Below are 16,436 nucleotides of genomic sequence, written 5' to 3' on the forward strand. Positions count from 1 at the left end.
CCCAAAGTAGAAACGACTTAAGTAACATTTTAAACATTTTTTAACAAAATATATTGTAACTCGTCAAGTCTGAGATCAGAACACAGTCCTTACCATTATCCCCAGGAAGTAAACGAAACTTTCCAAGTAGGTAATTTACAGAAATCCAACCAAACAAACCTTCTTCTACACCAGATATTGTGTAAGCATGAGATTCTTTAAACTGGAATTTATAAGTGGACTTCACATGACTTCGAACACGCTTCCAAATTGCATCTTGATCCCTGTCAGTACAAGATATAATGATTAATTAAATCAATGCATACGTCTGTGTAAGAAGCCTCATTCCCGCTGTAGCCATAATAAATAATGGGGTGCTAGGTTGGCTACTCACAGGGATATGTGACTCAGCATCGCTCAGCAAAGCAGATATATATTCAGGAATGTCAGATAACTTGTTGGCAAAGCTTGAAAGACCGGGGGTTTTCTTCTTTACCACAGGATTTCCCGATACATCCTTTAAAATTTCCACATCTTCTAAACCACTCAAGGACTCTGCTTTCGTTTGCCATGTGTATACGAACATTCTTGAACCACTGCTGCCTGAAAGAATTCAAGATTTTACTTTCCACTTACCAGCATCAACAATGATAATATAATTCTGACCAACTGGTGCTGCCTCAAATGTATGCATCTCGAGCAGAATAAAGACTACGGTTATGATGTTTAAATATGTGGATAATGTATGCCAGCTCATAATTTAGTCAAAACCGGCAATTTAATGAAATTTCTTGATATATATACAATCCCTAGATGTAACACCAGAACCATATTTCTGCTCAACCAATCACCATGCCGACAAGCGACTAATTGCATGACCCGGTAAACGTAACTGATCTAGTTTTTCGTTTCAACCATGAATTAACAAGATTAGGCGAATCAGCAGATTACGATTGACAATCTCGTGATTTTGTTTAATTTTTTTCGAAATATATCTCCGATTATTCATAATATTTCTGCAGATGTTAATAAGGAATGAATGGATAATCTTTAATATTGGTCAAAATGCGTTGCTCAGCCTGTTTCTTCCAAGCAATTTGTACGTTTCCTAATGATTCCACAAAGCTGGTTGATAAAATTTCTGGCCTTTTGTATGTCGAAAATTTTAGCGAGAATCCCATGAATATGTGTTGACGCTGTATGGCAACTAGTTAATTCTAATGTTACTTTCATAGCCCGTGAAATTTGTCATTTTACCACCACTTCGCTTAGTACGTTGTGTCTAGAAGTTTCACTGGTGACCATGAGGACTACCTCAGCTTGTCCGAGACCTGATACGAAAAATAATTTGTCTTCGAAATGTAGGCTCTGTTTGGCGAAATAAAGTATTGTCATTAACGTGATTATATGCTGAGAACTACTACCATCGTCGCCAATTCACTTTTAGGCCAGCCATATAATGGAGAAGTAATTTGAGATATTCAATCGTCACATGAATTGTTTAAGGTTGTGCAAGAAAATGGCAGTTACATTACAGGCTACCTTTTATAAATTTTCGGCATCTGGCATAGTCTCTGACTATCTTCATATTTCACCCCGCTAAAGAAAACAGACCAGGTTTAGCTCTTTGATGAAAGACGAAGTGACAAAGATGTGCTATTCAGATTTACTTAAGTTGGTAGAAGACAGTTAACCAGTACATAAGTAGGCCTACGTAGATAGTAAAATCTATCTCAAATCTTGACAAAATCCATTTTTCCGAAGAGTTATACACAATGAAGTCAGCAGAATAAAAAACTGCCATGTTTTTAATGTTGTAGCGGGAAATAAATCCCTAATATAAATAGCTCTGTAGGTCTTTGGCTTTGGATGCTGACCATTATAGTTTTAATGAACTCACCTAGCTGAAGGGACAATTCCTCGCAGTAGCCAAGGCACAAATGCGCGAATTCAACAGGTACGTAACAACTAGTATGTTTACTGGTGATGTTTCGAAACCTTACAAAACACTGAAACGATCTACCCTTAAACGCGGAGATCTAACTGATCGACAATGGTTAGGCCAACTCCTTATTAATATCGACCTCCAACACGGTTCTGTGAAAGACATGTTGCAAAGAATGAGAGAGGTTATCGGCTAAAAAACTTTTGATGATGGCTTATTCAGACAGCTTTTGTTACCTAAGCCTCCTCAACAGGTGCAAGCTGTGCTGGTCTCGTTTCAACAAAACGCTCTAGACGAGCTCGCTGCATCGGCCGACCGCATCTTAGAATCACGAAATCTAATGCCAAGATTTTTCAGTCAAAGAAAAACCTCAAGCGATCCAGAACGACATTACAGAATTATGTCATAAAGTTACACGTTATCTTTAATTTCGCAACGACCATAAACAGCCACAAAACCCACGAAGAAGCATTTCACGTAAGCGATTTGTCTCTAGACCACGAGAGGCGGATAACCCCGACTGGTGCTGGGTTCATAACCTGTGTGGAAAGTCTTCCAGAAATTGAGGAAAACCCTGCAATTTTCCCAACTCAAAACCGATCGACTCGAAAAACAACTCGGAAAACTTCCAAGCCGGCACGCGTTAACGGCAGCCGTAGCCGGCGAACAAAGCCGTCTGTTATACGTCACAGATGTGACAACGAGAGTTCGCTACCTTGTCGATACTGGCGCAGCAGTTAGCGTTCTCCCAGCGAATTCTAACGGCTGGCTTCACGAATCCGTTCCAAACTTACAGGCGGTAAACAGAAAGCCTATTGCTATGTATGGCAAAAGGTACGTTTACCTTAACGTGGGTTTACGCAAACCCATTCACTGGATCTTTGTTGTTGCAGATGTTTCTATACCAATCATTGGTATGGACCTCCTACAACACCATAATCTAATCATCGATACGCGAAAACGGAGGCTAGTAGACGGAAACACTAATTTGTCCGTTTGCGCAACTTCCTTCTCTGGTTGCAGATTATCCCTAGTCACAATTAAGCATACGATAGACCCACCTTATCAACCACTACTCGATAAGTATCCTGGAATACACCAAACTCAACCGAAATTACCCTGTGTAACCAGCAACGTTACACATCATATCACGACTACAGGACCACCTGTATTTTCTAAAGCACGACGACTAGCTCCCGAAAAGCTAAGGTTGGCGAAAAACGAGTTCGACCACATGATAGACTTGGGAATCATACAACCGTCAAATAGCCCATATGCATCTCCGTTGCACATGATCCCTAAAAAGGACAGCAACGATTGGCGTCCAACTGGTGACTATCGGTGATTGAATGCGAAAACCATTCCCGATCGTTACCCGTTGCCCCACATTCACGATTTGACATCTACCTTGAAAGTTACAACTTTCTTTTCGGAAATCGACTTCGTTAAAGCTTGTAACCAAATTCCCATGTCCACTTACGACATTCCCCGAACAGCTATCATTGATTCTTTCGCTCTTTACGAATTTTCGCGCATTCCATTTGGCTTAAGAAATGCTGCCCAGACATTCCAGTAGTTAATAGATGATGTTTTTCGAGGTCTCAACTTTGTACATGCGTATGCTGATGACTGCTTGATAGCAAGTCCAGACAGAGAATCCCATTTCCAGCATCTGGACCTTGTTTTCGAACGGCTGCAAAAACACAGCATTACCGTTAACATTCAGAAATGCCAAATCGGAACCAACTCCTTAGATTTCCTAGGGCACATTGTTGGTGTGTAAGGCATCAAACCTCTTCGAAGCAAAGTGGCGGCCATTCTGGATTACCCAGAACCGACCACCATTAAGCAATTACGCACATTTAAAGGCGTTGTAAGTTTGCGTAGACGGTTTATACCAAACTGCGCGTCACTTATGAAAAAGCTAACAGACCAAATCCGTGGAAATGCGGAGTCCATAAATCTGGACGATACCATGCGGCAAGCATTCTCCACAATTAAGGAACTTATCACTAAGGCAACCATGATCACACATCAGGACACTCAAGCGCACATTAGCATTGGAGTAGACGCATCGGACTCAGCAATTGGAGGAGTCTTACAACAATGGGTTAACAACTCCTGGCAACCTTTGGCATTTTTCTCTAGACGGTTGCTAGACACTGAATCGAATTATGGTACTTTCGGTAGGGACGTCCTAGCTGTGTGTTGTGCCGTACGGTAATTTCAACACTCTATCGAGGGCCGAGATTTCACCCTCTTCACTGATCATGAACCGTATACGTTCTCTTTAAACCCATCTTCACACAAGTACTCCCCTCGAGAGTCTCGACAACTAGACTACATTTCGCAGGTTACTTCAGACATTCAGCACATTTCTGGAGCAAGCAATGTAGTTGCAGACGCCTTGTCTCGTGTAACTTCCTCGAACAGTTTCCAAGGAATCGACCTTCCTAAACCCGCCCAGCTTCAAAACGAACACACTGATCTTCAGCACGAGTGATCCTCAACAACCCTTAAACTGAGCATTAAACAGATAGGAACAGGTAAGAAAACCTTACTATGTGACACGTCTACAGGTAGCGATCGTCCAATCGTGTCGAAACATTATCGACGCAACGTCTTCGATACGTTGCACAAACTTTCTCATCCAGGTGTTTGTGCTACCATCAAGCTTATAACAGGACGATTTTGCTGGCTTGGTATGAGTAAAGAAGTGAGGAAGTGGGCACGCTCCTGTGTAAGCTGCCAAAAATCTAAGGTTATTAGACACAACGAATGTCCTTTAGGCTCGTTTAAAACTCCTGATGCTCGTTTCGATCATGTTCATCTGAATTTGGTAGGACCTTTACCAGATTCAAATGGATACTCTTACCTCTTAATCTGCGTAGACCGTTTCACTCGATGGCCAGAAGCAGTACCTATCAAGGACATCACTGCTAAAACAGTGGCCCGCGCCTTCGTCGAACGGTGTGTAGCAAACTTCGGCTGCCCTTCAACCATCACTACAGATCGCGGACGTCAGTTCGAAACTGAACTTTTCCGTCGTCTGACTACACTTTTAGGAATCACTCGCTTCCGAACGACCGCCTACCATCCACAAGCAAACAGGTTGGTAGAACGTTTTCACCGACAACTAAAAGCTTCCCTATCAGCTGCAAACGTTTCACAGTGGACCGACACTTCCACTTGTCTTACTAGGTATTCGCAATGTAGTAAAAGCTTATATTGAATGCGCTACGTCTCAACTCGTTAACGGGACGACACTTAAACTTCCAGGAGAATTCGTGGATCCTTCATCTTCTTCATTGAATGTAGATCCAACCTCCTACACAGGCAGACTTACAAACGCCTAGCCCAGCCAATTAAGTCCAGAAAGCTAATCTCAGCCTCTGCAATATGAATCATTACATTTCAAGCACACTGAATTTATACACCAATCAAACAGACCACAACGTAGCATAAAATAGAGAATAACATTTGTACAAAAGTTGGCCAAATGTGGCTGTGAATGTGTGAGGCAGTGACTAATAGACAGGGCATAATTCAAGAATGGTAGAACGTATATTAATAGTTCATAGGTTAAAATAAAGCTTATAATAAGAAGAACATGAGTATGAATAGTTTATTTATTTAACAATTGTACGATAAAAATATACGTTTAGTATTGGTCCATAAAAGGATCCCAAAGTTACTATTCATTATGTTTATCGGGACCTAATAACAATAAGCGACTAAGTGCCAAGTAATTTGGCTGCATATGATCATTTAATTAGTCACTTACACCTGCCACCCCTCGTGATGAAGCATGGACCGCACTCCAAGAATCTTCATCCAACCCTGGCCTGGGCAATGCTATCCAATTCTCCCCAGTTGCTATTGGTCCTTTTCATGTCTGCTTAGGTTTCAGACGTATTGTGAATTTTGGCCTTCCTTTCTCCCGTTTCCCTTCAGCATTCCAAGTTAGCTGTTGCTTCGTGACGCAGTCTGATGTCTCCTGTAATGTATGTTCTATCCACCTCCAACGTATTTTCCTCTTCAGCTGGAATTTCGTTTGGTCTCTCTCACACTAGGCCGCTGCTGATGGTATACGGTCAACGGACATTCAGTATCTTGTGTAAACAATTGTTTACAAATACTTGTGCTTTCTTGATAATGGTTGTAGTAGTTCTCCAAGTTTCAGCTCCATACAGTAGAACTGTCTTGACGTTCGTATTGAAGATTCCGAGTTTGGTGTTGGCTTGCAAACAGTTGTTTTGAGTTGCATATGTTCTTCAACCGTAGGAATGCTGTCCTTGCTCTGCCGACCCTCACCCTTACATCTGCATCCGATCCTCTTTGTTCATCGATCATGCTGCTGACCAGGAACGTAAAACTTTCTACCTCCTCCACAGTTTCTTCACCAAATGTGATTGGGTTGGTGTTCTCCGTGTTGTATTTGAGGATCTTGCTTTCTCTCATATGTGTGGTGAAGCGTACTGATACAGAGGTTGCTGCTACACTGGTTGTCGTCACCCGCATTTGTTCGTGTATATGGGATAGAAGTGACAGTTCGTCTGTCAGGTCCTGCTACCTTCCCACTCTCCATTTATCTGATGTCCACCCTGATTTCTTTGGTCGTTTGTGGACTGTTTTCTGTAGGAATGTCTGTGTGTAATGGTTTGATGTAGGGTGAATGCACTGGAGTTGGTCTTCCTAGGAGTTTCTCGAAATATTCTACTCATCTGTTCCTCTGTTCTTGGGTTTCAGTGAATGGCTCGCCTTCTTTACCCTTGACTAGTTTCTCCGGCTTATTATTAATATTATTCACAAACATCTTATGGGTACATAAATGTTGTGAAGAAACCATTTTGGGTTTCTTCAAAAAATGCAATAATACACAATTTTCCATAATGTCAGCATTATACTTGCCATTTAAAAAAATTTTAGAGCAACAATAGTAGAATATTAATAATAATGAATCGGGTCTGTGCAATTGAGAAGAATATTGAATTGAGAATATGATTGCTATAAAAAACTGAAGAGGTATTTTCAATGCCTTTTATTAAAACCATCATTCAATAGCATTCAATAGACCCTACTCGTAAAAGTTTTTTGCAAACTTATCAAAAACCCCAGATTAAATGACGAAGGCAGATGTAATTAAATTTCGTATATGAAATAGGGTTTCTCTTTTAACCTATGCTTTAATATGCAGAACTGATACACTGAACTTTCAAAGTTATCAAACAGTAAGCACTTGTCAATTCTGCAGACAACTTCGCTTAGTGCTTATTTTCATGAACTTCATAGATGTATTTCATCAATCCACTAAATGTGATTTTTACTCGGTGTGGGTACTTATTTCTCATATTTACTTTACTTTTTTGGTAAACCTTTCGAAAGTACCCGAGAATTGAACCATTGTGTCGATTTGCCAAGAAATAGTAACTACACTTAAAAAGTGATCAATGCACACACTACAGAAAACAAATGGGGCGTATTTCAGCAGTAACATCTCTAGATTTCGCTAGATTTGAGTGCATCGAAGTAAGAATTATCACTCTCAAGAACAAATTCCATACTATTATAGGTTGGACGATTGCCTTCATTCCCTAACTGGTTCAGAGGTTTTTCAATCTTCTAATTAGGAGTCCAACATAGTCGAAGCTTCGTTGTCGCCTTTCAATGGATCACGAGATGCTGATCAACGCTGTATAACAGATGGTAGGGGTTAAAGTTAATTTGAACCGTCATATTTTTTGGTCAAGTTTTGATCATTTGCCTTGTTTTGTGATCTCGTTTGTTTAAAGGTATATAAATTTAGTTTATGAATTTAATCATATGAACGTAGATAACGAAAAACGAAAGCTTACTTGATAAAAATTAAAATGTATGGTGGTGAAAAGTTAATATAATGTACGGTTCATAGGAGTTGTTACTGACAGAGAGCAGAAGAAGGATAAGTAGTAAGGAAACGTGACAGTAAACCGAATAACAAAGTTCGAGTAGCATTCGGCGGAAAAAATAACAAGAAACTTAACAAGAGTGAGACGAGGGTCTTGGTTTCTACTTTCTACTAAATCCTCATTGTGCATTTGGATGAACAACGTCCAGATATTTTAAATTCTCGTGCCAAAAATACAGTGAGTCACAGCCATTACGTTGAGGACAAGAAATGAAGTTACTTTTGGTTGCATTTTGGTTAGATAAATTATACTGCTCACAGGTTTGTTGCTAAAGAATGCCTATGCTGTACAGTATAATGGCTTTTATGTAATATAGTTTGGCCTCAAGTCGAGTATTCATTTGAATACCGTTTTCGGTTGTTGTAGAAAACCCTCTACACGAATACTTATAGCTGTATCAAGTTTTCTGACTTGAAGCATTCCATAAGGAGGATTTCGAAAAAGTCAGATTAAACATCCAGTGGTTAAGAGAAATCAAGTCGGAATCCTGGGTAATGGTCATAAAAATATTGCCTGTAGCTTTACAGTAGTATTGGTGTTTAACCACAGGATCGTTTCATAATACAATACATTCGTCAAAACTCAAATTATTTTTATAGAAAGTATGCTTTCAGAGTTTTCAATTTTTCGGGCTTAAAGGATAAGGATTTGGTAATAAATCCTTCATCTAGTTTTATAAAAAACCTATTGATGTGAAAAGTTAATCTTACATATTAACTTAGCTGATAAAAAGCCTTTACTCAATATCCAAAAAGTCAATGGGTAAAAATCACGGTTTGCTAAGCCTCGTTTATAAACAAGTCCAGCGTCCTCGCCGCTTCACGGCTAATTAGGACAAAATTCACGTTTTGCCTGTGTTTCTATCTGCAGTTTTTGTTGTAGCCGTTGTTGCGTATTTAAGTTATGGAGGAAATGTGATCACTCCAGATGTTTCCGACTTACTAGGCTAATTTGAGATATTAACTGCACATGTAATTGACCCTGGGAATGAAGCTTCGTGATGTGTGCAGCGGTCTACAGTTTCACCGGATCCTAACGCCAGAGCAGAAAGCTATAACCAGTCTATTCACGTATGGTGCCTATGGTTGTAACAAAAAACTTATAAGCTAAGGCAAAACAGTAGCATGATATTTTTTCATGGAGGCAATGCTGGTAACATGTAGGTTTCTGGCTGGGAAAGTTTGATCAGATTGTTGAGCTTTTAGTATTCTTCTGTGGCAGTGCTATGGTGGGTACACAACGGAAGTAGTTTTTCAGTCACTACGGCCTTGCCAAAGACAATGGGTTATCCGTCAGCATCCCAGAAGCTCATCGTATAATATATCAAGCATACATAATGTGCAATGTTGTTTAGCGGGTGCGTTTACTATTAGTATATCGTATTTGAAGCATTTTGGCTGATTTTCTCTCTGATGTGAATAAGGATTGCTGAACAGTGAATTTAAACTTTCTCCAGCGAAAAATCTTTGCTAAATTTCTACTCAAATGCTACTAAGTAAGACAACCCAACATTTTTCCACTTCATGTAAAACAATCTTCGTAGCAAAAAGCAAAAGTGAAGGGGTTCATTAAAACCACGGGTAGCACAAACTTCGTTGAATTGGACCACAGGACCGCGGAAGTGTGTTGCGTTTAGTTTTCTGATAGCTACTCTCTTCATACAAAACTACATGAATGAGGAATCTGTTTACAGTCGCGATACGTTGCGGCCTAGAATTATCAAAGCCAACGGTTTGTTTCGTTCAGAAATTTACTAGTGAAGCGCAACTGCAACACTGTAGTACTTGAACTAACTGATGATTTTTTTGCACTTTGCTACTCGCTTATTAAGAACCACGAACATGAAACGTCAGAAGGACGGTAAATTCGAATTATTCGATTAACAGATTGGTTGGATCAACACATTTGATTTTGCAGTCGCTGTTGGTTAGAAGCTAACTGATCAGAGAAGTTGTACGGACCTCGTCGGCGACCTTAGTCCAACGACGATTCCAGAAAAGTGATTGAAATTCACACTATATTTTTGGTGTACCTATAGAAAGTCTTGGAATACCAGTATGTTTAAAGCAAAAAAAGACATATCCGAAAGTTAAATCGGGATTCGATGCAGATGAGAACAATTCTGGTATAAATTAACAAAAATTTTGTAAAATAATATTGATAGTCAAAACTGAACGATCGGTTGAATTACAAGTTCAACCACCTGAAAAATATCATCCAGGTGAATTGTTTCTTTATGGAAACTAACACGCCGACAATACCCGAATTTTGCTCTCGACTGATTAATAAGCTATAGAGCGGCAACAGAATTTTGGAGATCTCGAAGGCCGAATTGCACAAAGGAAGGGTCTGTACAAGAATGTAACTACAAGTAAATTCATCCGCCAGGTAAATTGCATCTGAAGGTTGACGCTCCGTCAGACAGATCATTTTAACTCCATGAAAATTATCCTTTGAGCGGTGCATAGAGAAATTATGGAATTATGGAATATGTCGAACGGACTCATAATCGAGCCTATCTAGAAATTTCAATAGTACAGAAAGCTTTTAAAAACAAGAGTTTCGCATCATCTTTCGAAAAACTCTATGCGTGAGTTAGAAAGATAAATGTCCATGACGTATGTAGAAATTCCTAGTAATAATACATAGAGTATTATTTTTCGGTTATGGACAATATTATTCGAGACAACTGATAATTGCACAGGCTGTGGTCAGTGGTGTCTTAGAAAAAATTCATGAAGATTTGGGGCACCGAAGTCAAAATAAAATTATGGCGGCTGTCAAACGTATATATTGGTGGTGAAAACATAGGGAAGACGTACGGAATCATTTCGGAGATTGTAAGACACTTCAAATGATTAAGAAACGAAAATACAACCTGTTTACACTCCTAGAAAAACCGGGCTACCTGAGTGAGACGACTAGGACTGACATGATCGGGTCAATACGAAAACCCAACAGGAAATTCTTCTAGAAATTACGGATACGTAAACCGTTACTAAAGAGGTTTGTGAAATTTCAATCACTCGATGGAGTTCTCCAATCCAGTTATACTCGGATAGACGTGCCAACTTTGTAAGGAGGCGTTTTAAGGAGTTGCGTCGGGTGATGGGGAACTGTAATGCGAGGACAACATCTTATCATCCATAAGGCAACGAACTTGTGAAAAAATAGGACCATCAAAACGTAACCGAAAGCGTCTGATATTCAGGTCAAAGTTAAGTCATAGGGCTTATCTATGAATATATGTTTATGAACATATCGCAGTACTGTTGATTAATCTAACGAACATGCACCTCAGTTATCACAGATAGAGAGGGATTTGAGACTTAGCGCTTAGTTTTTGGCACCAGACGTTGACGGCCTGCCTGAATATCTGAGTTACCTATCCCTGTCATCTAGGTATTTCAACAAGTTATCTTGTTTCTGTTTGTTTTAACACACACCTATGTCTTTTAGTCGTATGAACTATCCAAATGCGTTCATGAAAAATTTACGAGCTTTCGCTGTACAAGTTACAAAATAACCCAATCACAGACGTCATGGTTGCTGACAATATACATCGAAAAGAATTTACATTATTCAAATGTCAACTCCTGAACTGTTAACATCTAATAATGATATATTTCTGCATGATCAGGTACACACCATTTTTACTGGCATGATCTATAAATTACAACATTTGTTGGTGCACAGCATGCTTCCCAACTTGTTAAGTTTATAGTTGTTATAAAGTAGACTCGTAGAGCGCCTGCCGTAAACCGTGACCTTGAGGAGGAGTGTACGTCAAGTTTGTTCCAGACGTCAGAAGTTCCATAATGCTTATCGTAAGGATCGACCAAGAAATGAGAGAAGGAAACTTGTCAAAACACTTTGTGCTAAAAATGTCATGCTGCACCGAAAGTACAATATTGAATAAAGCTAATAATAGTAATAATAAGCAACATTGTATCAATAAACTTCATTAGTGATGGACCTGCTCGTGGAGCTCTGATTGGATATCTGGAAGTAACGCAATGTGGCGCGAGCACAATTGGATGCGGCACACGAAGATCAAGAGTAGTATTATGATAATAAAGATCATGTGGCACTGTTGAAAGAAGAGAAAAATTTTGGTAAAAGCAAAAGGCCAATTGCAGTCGCAGTTACTAAAATACAAAGAGAATGAACAGATCCGTACCAGTTGTTAGTCCTGATGATTACCTCTCGTCTTACGTGTGGAAGAAGCCAGACTAGTTGTTGCTGTCGGCTTTTATTTAGATCGTGGCACAGACCGGTTAGGTTATCTCCCCTAACACTTAAAACTGTCAGCAGTCCGTACGGAATAATAGGAAATATAATGGCTACGAAAATAGGGAGGCGAATGAATACTTGAGCCGTGATATGTTGGAATAACCAAGATATTTTTAAGCAAGTCTTAGCCATCTAACTTATGATGTCAAAACAACCAAGGTTTTAACATAATCTACCTGTGAAATAAGCAACGTGGAAAATGATTCATGGGTTCCATGACAGTTCACCAAAATTGCCTGAAACTGGCACGTGGTTCCAAATGATATATGTTTAGCCTCCAAACTGAATAAGTTTGGAGTGGTGAATAAATATTGAAGCTAGTTTCGATATGCCCATCGTCCAGTTGAAACCAAAGCAAGGTAGCTGGTTAAATGACGGTTTTAAATTTCATTATAAAGATAAGTGTACATTATTACTTAAACAAATATTACCGCTCAGTTATTCAATCAATAAATGTTCAATCAGTAGTCAAATCCAAACTACGTTAAGTGAAAAAATTGATGAAGGATATGAAAGAATTACTAAGTGCAACAAATAAACGTCATTCTATCGTTTCTGGATTGATCACGTACAAATTGATCGAAGGTAATATTTAATTCTGCCACAAAACTGACTGTTTCTAATACTAGAACAGTGCTACAAATCACAATCCAAAATGCACAATTTCAGCCAATGAAAGCGATGCAATTAAAGAAGGGATCAAATCAATATGGCAAACGCCATAATTAAATATCGAAAAACATGAAGATGACGTAAGGGAAACAAAATGTGCAATAAAATACAAATATTTCCATCTTAAATGGAATCAAACGATCAGTGAAATATACTTATGAAGGAATCAAGGGGAATAAATCACAACAGCGTTTATGTGGATGGATTTTTATGTACAAAACTTATAAAAATAAACTTACAGTATGTTTCGCTTGGGTTTACATGTGTTATTTTTCCAACTGACATACGGTCATGCTCTTTTTAATTTGTTACAGGTCACAACGTAAGTAAGGAAAAGCGGCTTTAAACCTGTTCTAATTTTTTCGATACTTCCAGTCTCTCGAAGTGGCTGTTTGATTCAGCGTTCCTATTGAATTACCACCAAACAGTTTTTGAACCGTTGAGAATTTTCCTGCAAAGAAGAAGAATAGAAGGCAAAATTTATCTTCTCTGGAGATGACTGAAAGCGAGAACAGTGTAACCTTAGTAGCACTATGATATTTGTGCGAACTGATGATTTCTTCGTACTTGATTGCGTTCTTGAGAATTCTAAATATAAGACGTTCAGCTGTACTCATGTAGTTCTACCTATCTTAAATTACTCTATTTAAGGAATTCTTAGTTGGCTCATCAGTAGGATTACTTTTAATCTCCATAGTAGCATCGAGATGGAGCCTGTGGTTGAACTAGTAGGTGAACATTCAGATTCTGAAGCTTTCGAGGGTTACATAAAAGGATTTGAATTTTGGAATGTAACTTGGAAAGATGTCAAACCCGAAGGAATTGGACTTCATTTCTTTACATTGATCGATGAGGATGCCTGTGGCTTACTGAAGTATCTGGCATTTACAGAAAAGCCTATTTTACTTATTTTTCAAACTATCAAAGAAACACTGCTAAATCATGCATAGTGTTTAAATATTTAATACCGTAAGAGAGAAAACTTTCATGAAAAATGATTCATCAGAATAACCAGAATGTTATGGTTTACCCCAGAGTTGCAGGAATAAACTGTAAAGTGTGATCTTGGTGACTGACAGAATGAACTGGCGTACCAAATTCGGAGAGGTGGCTTTTAGGAATGCGAAGTGTTCACCCCAAGATGCTAAAACTACATGTTTTGTGAGATACTGCACAGAATTGACTTCTTGAATATCAAGAATCCTACTACACTAGTTACTTGTCGTAATCCGATCCGTACTTGGTGTCATGTGGATTCGAACGCAAAATCTTTGACCCCCTCGATTTCTCACCAGTTACCGGAAGTGTCCGCCTTTTTACTGCCATATTGGAATATTTGAATACTTCTGAGGATGCGAACTACGCATTATTTATGCTGGTAGACAACCACAGTAACAAATATGAAAAAAATAATCATCCTAAGGTCAAGCCAATGTGCAGTAGAGTTAGCTGTCTCTGTCAACTGCTCTCATCCTTGTTGCTTCTGCTGAAGGATTCACATATCCATTTCCTTGTAAATACAAGACTTTTGGATAAGTTACCGGATTCAAACGGGGTCGATTGCTGAGGCAATCACACATAACTTTGAGATACAAAGTGTCGTTCAGGTTCTACTCACATTTAGCATATATTCACCTTTCTGTTATTTTTCCCCTTCCGAACTTTCGTCTCGTGTTCTTCCCTCTTAAACTGTCTCATATTTCACTTCTTCGCCAGTTCGTTAGTGTGCGCAGTAATAGCGCTGCCACTAGGGGTTACACTATAACTAAGAAAACGACTAACAAAAGTAGGGGTCTTAATACAATGGTTAATAATAAGCCGAAAAATTCTTGTTTCTAGCAAGAGGATCATAGAAAAACTCAAAAACACAACAGGAAAATAATCTCTGAGCGACATGTACAGTATGGTTTACTCGACTCAAACATTAAAACTAAATTTCCCATTAAGTTATCAGGTTCACATTCTTACTCATATCCCTACTCTTTGTAAGGTTAGGAGAGAGCGTCCTAAGTTACCTTTGTCACTGACTACTAACGAGGAGAAACAGATCAAAAGCGACAGTAATATCAGATTCTCATCGCTTGTTAAAACTAGTGACTTGATATTTGAGTGTGATTTCTGTTGTACTGCGTTCACTGTCCCTGTGATACACCAGCACCTATACAATGCTACGGGTTTATGTAAAATTACCTATATCAGTGGTCACAGTAAGTGTGGCCACAGTGTGGAGAAAATAGATCAACGAAACTAACAAGAGAAAAGAGTGGGACCTTGTCGAAATTAACCTTAGACATCCCCTCCACTAAACCAAATTCGTCCAACACAGGCTCAGACAGTCATGCGATTGTGGGAGCCGCGATTCGTGCTCACATACCAATGAAATTATAGGCCGCTGATAATACCTCTGTATCTGTCAACAGTAAAGAGCAGAGGATGGATGTCGAGAACGGAAATAGCAAAAGCATAGATGCCAAAAAGCTAAAAATGGAGGACGAAGACATCAGACGAACACCCTGATTTTATTTAATGTTCCTGTGTCGGAGAGCAGCGTATTAAAAAGTCGAACAGCTTTTGATAAAGAACAGTGCGACAAATTTTATACAATTCCAGAAAAGATTATCACTTGAGCCAAGCCATACCGTCTGTAATGAGCGAAACTTATCAAAAGACAAGTCTCAACTGTTGGGTTTTTAGGTATCAAGGTTGAAGTTGATTGTTTTAAATAAATTGAGACATGTGTAGAAAGTTGATAATAAACATTTTTTTATTGTCACAATGAGTGGTGAAATCGTATTTTGATGATTCATGACGTAATACAAGCCACTTCTTCAGAGTAGTGACCGAGAACCGACCACCATGGTTGTTCACAGTGTGCCTGTAATAGTAGGTGGTAATCAGGATGATGCTCACGAATAGAATACGCATCAGTAGCTTTGGCTGTAACGTAGCATAGGCCTTCAAACCACTCTGATAAATAGCCTGTGCAGGATGCTTCGCCCGTTACAGCCCACGATCACCAAGTCTCCACGTCTGATGGTTGCGAACTGTGGAAACCGAGATGACTTAACAGAGATTCTTCGGGCATGATTCAACTTGAAAAACGACCTTTTCATTTACATTCGCTTAACACACTTTAGATAAATTACTGCTTGAAAACCAGTAAGCCTGTGCTACTCTAGAGGATAAACAGGAAACAATACTAACCATCAGGTCCCTCGAGTGACGTAAGAGGAATAAAAGGTAAACTAGAAGAAATAAGAAGCATGTTATCTCAGTTAGGTTTGAACTGGAGCTGGAATGGAGACGTGTATTAACAGTCCTCACGAAACCATAACACCATGCAGGACTGAAATAATTGGGTTGACATAATCATACTGGTGTTACTTCAGTGCGAAGGGCACAACGTACCTGATTAGAGGTATGTACCGCCCACTCACAGGTTATAATATCCGGAGAGATGAGACTATACATGCGATTTCTGTACTCCATCCTTTAATCTCAGTACACAGGACACAACAACTACAGAGTGGTTTCATCATTCTCATGCAGCAGCCATTGGATGCTCAGAACTGACTGAACAAGTGCGTATCACTGAGAGA

General features: G+C 39.2%; 1 protein-coding gene across 1 annotated transcript in view; it reads right to left on the minus strand.

Annotated features, from left to right (window-relative positions):
- Nucleotides 1-854, minus strand: part of ENTPD4_1 (Ectonucleoside triphosphate diphosphohydrolase 4) — a 53,010-nt gene extending 52,156 nt beyond the window's left edge. Inside the window, exons 1-3 of the mRNA XM_051210701.1 lie at nt 616-854; nt 306-582; nt 94-263 (exon numbers count right to left, since the gene is read on the minus strand). Of these exons, the coding sequence (XP_051070717.1) occupies nt 94-263; nt 306-582; nt 616-736 (568 nt within the window). The 5' untranslated portion in view covers nt 737-854. The remainder of the gene's footprint in view (nt 1-93; nt 264-305; nt 583-615) is intronic.
- Nucleotides 855-16,436: the final 15,582 nt, after the last annotated feature.

Source organism: Schistosoma haematobium, chromosome ZW (assembly GCF_000699445.3).
Source record: "Schistosoma haematobium chromosome ZW, whole genome shotgun sequence".
Lineage (NCBI taxonomy): Eukaryota > Metazoa > Platyhelminthes > Trematoda > Strigeidida > Schistosomatidae > Schistosoma > Schistosoma haematobium.